Source organism: Lepus europaeus, chromosome X (genome assembly GCF_033115175.1).
Source record: "Lepus europaeus isolate LE1 chromosome X, mLepTim1.pri, whole genome shotgun sequence".
Lineage (NCBI taxonomy): Eukaryota > Metazoa > Chordata > Mammalia > Lagomorpha > Leporidae > Lepus > Lepus europaeus.
This window is the reverse complement of record NC_084850.1, coordinates 95922177-95927120: the sequence shown is the minus strand read 5'-3', so window position 1 is coordinate 95927120 and position 4944 is coordinate 95922177. Positions and strand designations below refer to the sequence as shown.

The 4944-nt window shown below is 39.0% G+C and overlaps 1 protein-coding gene across 1 annotated transcript in view; it reads left to right on the top strand.

Moving 5' to 3' along the window:
* Positions 1–1620, top strand: part of LOC133752787 (zinc finger protein OZF-like) — a 1942-nt gene extending 322 nt beyond the window's left edge. Inside the window, 3 exon segments of the mRNA XM_062183103.1 lie at positions 187–1053; positions 1055–1294; positions 1296–1620. Of these exon segments, the coding sequence (XP_062039087.1) occupies positions 187–1053; positions 1055–1294; positions 1296–1620 (1432 nt within the window).
* The last annotated feature ends 3324 nt before the right edge of the window (positions 1621–4944 follow it).

The window sequence follows — 4944 nt, the reverse complement described above, 5'->3', positions numbered from 1 at the left end:
TGAAAAAAAAACTTTGCTTAAAAATACATATTTCAGTAAGCATCAACCAATATACTCAGGAGAGAAATTCCACAAATATTTGAACTGTGAGGAATCTCTCAATAACAAATCAGATCTTACAGGAAATCAATTACTGCACAAAGCAAAAAGTCATTATGGATGTATCCACTGTGGTAAATCTTTCAGTTGTAAATCTAGCCTTACCATCCATCACAGAATTCAAATAGGCGAAAATCTCTATGGGTGCAATGAATGTAGAAAAATAATTTCCAAGGAGCTAGATCTCACTAGAATTCACACAGGACAAAAGATTTATGATTACAGTGCATATGGAAGAACATATTGCAGGAAATCCCACCTCAAAGCGCCTCAGAGAATTAACACACAGAATAAATCTTATGAATTCAATAAGTGTGGAAAAGCCTTTGACCCCAACTCACACCTGATAATGCATCAGAGAATTCACACAGGGGAGAAGCCTTATGAATGCTATGAGTGTGGAAAAGCCTTTTGCTCAAAATCCAACCTCATAATTCATCAGAGAATTCATACAGGGGAGAAGCCTTTTGAATGTAATGAGTGTGGAAAAGCCTTTGGATATAAATCATACCTCATAGTGCATCAGAGAATTCACACAAGGGAGAAACCTCATGCATGTAAAGAGTGTGGAAAAGCATTTTGCTCAAAATCCAACCTCATAAATCATCAGAGAATTCACACAGGGGAGAAGCCTTATGAATGTAGTGAGTGTGGAAAAGCTTATGGCCAGAAGTCACAACTCATAAATCATCAGAGAATTCACACAGGGGAGAAGCCTTTTGAATGTAATGAGTGTGGAAAAGCCTTTGGATATCAATCATACCTCATAGTGCATCAGAGAATTCACACAAGGGAGAAACCTCATGAATGTAATGAGTGTGGAAAAACTTTTGGCCAGAAGTCACACCTCATAATGCATCAGAGAATTCACACAGGGGAGAAGCCTCATGAATGTAATGAGTGTGGAAAAGCATTTTGCTCAAAATTCAACCTCATAAATCATCAGAGAATTCACAGGGGAGCAGCCTTATGAATGTAATGAGTGTGGAAAAGCATTTTGCTCAAAATCCAACCTCTTAAAGCATCAGAGAATTCACACAGGTGAGAAGCCTTATGAATGTAATGAGTGTGGAAAAGCTTATGGCTGTAAGTCACAACTCATAGTGCATCAGAAAATTCACACAGGGGAGAAGCTTTATGAATGTAATGGTTGTGGAAAAGCCTTTTGCTCAAACTCTGACCTCATACATCATCAGAATTCACACAGGGGAGAAGCCTTATGAATGTAATAAGTGTGGGAAAGCTTATGGCTGTAAGTCACAACTCATAGTGCAACAGAGAATTCACACAAGATCGAAAACTCATAAATGTAGTGAGTCTGGAAAAGTCTTTACCCAAAGGTCAGAACTCATTACACACCAGGAATTTACCCAAGGCAGAAACCTCATGTATGTTGTGAGTGTGGAAAAGCCTTTTTATGGAGGTCAGCTCTCATTGCACATCAGCGAGTTCACATGGGGAAGAAACCTTAGGAATGCAGTGTGTGTGGAAAAGCCTTCAGTTCAAAGTCCAATCCCTTAAAGCATCATAGAACTCACACAAGTGAGAAACCTTATGAGTATAATAAATGTGGAAAAACCTTTTCGCAAAGGTCAGTATTCACTACACAACAGAGAGTTAGCACATCAGAAAATTCACACAGTGGAGAAACCATATGAATCTAGTGAGTGTGAAAGTGTATTTTCACATAACTCAAGCCTCACAGAGTCTCAAAATTAACACATGAAATAAATTTTTGAATGCAATATTTTGCCAAGTGTTATACTGCAATGGACATCAAATCCACAGAAATGAAAAGCAAGTATTCACTGCAATGACTGAAAAATTCTTCCTCAGCAATTGCTCTTCAGCATATTTTAAGGAAATCAGAGATGCAAAAGCATATAAATATAGAAAAAATTCATTATCATAGATCAGCTATCACCATATACCAGAGAACTGATATGGAGGGAAACCCCTATGAAAGCATTAGCAAGACACATAGAAAACAATGTAAAAGTGTAATGAATCTGGGGAACTCTGTATTGAATGTCACACCTCAGCAAGTACTAAGAAATTCACATGAGAGAGTAACATTGTATATCAGAATCATACAATTTTCTTAGAACCTAACTTCTCTTTGACATGCACACTGCACCTGGTTTCCCATTGTTGAGTGGAAAAATGTAAATGAGCTCTGATTTCACATTTTAATTTTGATAACAAATAAACATGCATTCTTTAACACTCTTGTGTTTGAAATGTGATCTTTATCATTTACAATGTTATTAAATGATGTTGCCATTTTTCTGTCTTTCCAAACACTAGTCTACTACAGACTAGTAATGTAACCACAGGCATTTCTATTAACTCATTTGATGACTACAAAACAAAACACTCACTTTGAGTGATGGACCTTTTGTCCAGATGGGTCAGTGACACTTGTGACATCTGTAGTCTTGACAATCACTTATTTGCCTCTCTGAAGGCCTTCTAATTTTGCTCAGATTACTATATCTGTGTATCAGTTGCAGAGCAGACGCTGTCAGTGTTTGGGTGACATATGGACCACAAAAGTCTCCCTGAGATTAGCCTGTGTTTATTTTTTAAAAAAATTTACAGCTAGCAATGTGTCATACATGGTTAAATCTGTTACCTGTGCTATGAGCATCCCATGTAAGCTCCTGTTCAATTCCTCACTGTTCTACTTCTGATCCAGATCCCTGATAATGCATTTGGGGAACCAAGTGCTGATCCTATCACACACACTAGATTCAAGGGTGGGGTACCAAACTCTTGCATTTGGCCTATCCCAATTCTATCCATTGTGATTATTTTGGGAGTGAACCAGAAAATAGAATCACTTTCTACTTTGTCTCTGTCTCTCTCTGCCTCTCTCTCTCTGCCTCTCTCTCTCTCTCTCTCTCTCTCTCTGTGTGTGTGTGTGTGTGTAGGTCTATATATTTTTCAAATAATCAAATCAATGTTTTTAAAAAAATTGTCTCTAAAGGAAAAGTGAGAGTGGAAAATAAATACACATATATATCATCCCTCCAGTGTTTCACTCCCCAGATGGCTGCAAAAACCAGATCTCCACCAGACCAAAGCCAGGATTCCTGATTTCCATCTGTGTCTTTGACACAATTGTTATTAGAACAATTATGTTATATCTTTCCCAGGTACATTTGTAGGGATCAGGCTCATGAAGCCCATTAGCACTCTGATATGGGATTCCAGTATGCATTCTAAGTAGGAGCTTATTTTTTTTTGGTTATAATTCCGACCCCATCAGTATTTACTTTCACTTTTGTTCCTTGGACAATTTTCTTTCCACCTTATTGTAGTGATTTACTCTTTTTTTGTAACTAAATCCTGACTTGATTGGATTCATTTGGCATGTTTCTGACCTGTTTTATTTCGATGAATTCCTTGGAAATGATACACACAGTTAGTAGCACCACGAACAGAGGACTTCCATACTTGCATTGCAGCTCCACATTACTCAAACTCCAGCCCTTCATTGCATCTCCCAGGATTATGCCAGCAAGAACTACCTAACACTGCTACAGAGTCATCTCATCCATCAGAAATCTAAGCCTTCCCCTCATAACCAAATGCCATAACAATTTGCAGAATTCATCATGTGTGTGCTAGTCACAGATACATAAGATGCCATGATATTACTGAGAATTTGAAAAAAAATGAGGGAACTGAAAAAGCATCCATACATTGATTGAGGATTCTTTTTATTACCATTGCCCCTCTTACAGCTAGACATTTCTATTTCTTCTAATGTCTACCTCCAATTTTTTATTCTAATGGCCCATTGATCCATAATCCAGTGACATTCTGATTATTGGGAAGAAGTCAAAACAATCTGAAATCTGCTGTGGACATTGGTGATGTCTTAAGTAAAATGTCAGACTTATTTTGTTTCTGCCATAATTATTAGTTGAATCCTAAACTCTTGCAGAGGGGAGGTAACATATGGAACTACTACTAGGAGTAAATCACATGTAGATACGATGTGTGCCAGATGAAGGGAAGAAAAACACACCATGGAAAAATCATTAAGACCTTTTTACTCCTGCCACAAGAGATCTTTTCATCTACCACCTCTGGTGCCAGGCCTCATAGTTCCACCCATTGATTGTGCTGTGGTGTGGTAAGGCATTGTTTCGTGCATCCCGTATGTGTGTGAGTTATTGTCTGTGCTTGAATCCCCAAACATGTAAGCATGGTGAGGATCACAAGCTCCTGAATCTATCACTTCCTCAAACATACTAGCACAACAGAGGGAGCCTGAAACCTGTCTCCTGCTTCTGAATATGCAGGCCCTCTAGGGTATTTGGATTCTGACCTCTTGTCTCATGGGACATGCTGGCATCTGGACTCCAATCACCATAACCATTCATGGGGGGCTCTGTATAGTGGGCCTGGATCAACAATGTCAGGGCACTGTAGCACACTCTGTTCCCCAGACATGTCTCAGTTTGTGTTTCATTATTTCCTTTGCCACTTAATTACTGTAGCCCCTGCTCTGTTCCTACCACACCTCTTGTCTCAGCCCTATGCTGTTGGTCTGAGGCACAAGGCTTTGCAGACAATTGCTTACCAACATTTGAACAAACATGGGTGGTGACTAGTCACTGTCTCTCACCTTGGGTATTGTATGAGGTACATCCTTTCAAGAGAGTTGTTTAACAGCACACCCCTGTGGCATGTTAATGGCTACTGGAAGTTGGGAAGCAGCTGAAATAACTGCTAAGATTCCCACTGAGTTCATTCATAATTAACACCTGGAGCATTACATTATTTCCCACCACTGGGATAAGTCAGCCCTGGAAACCTTTGGATACCAATCTG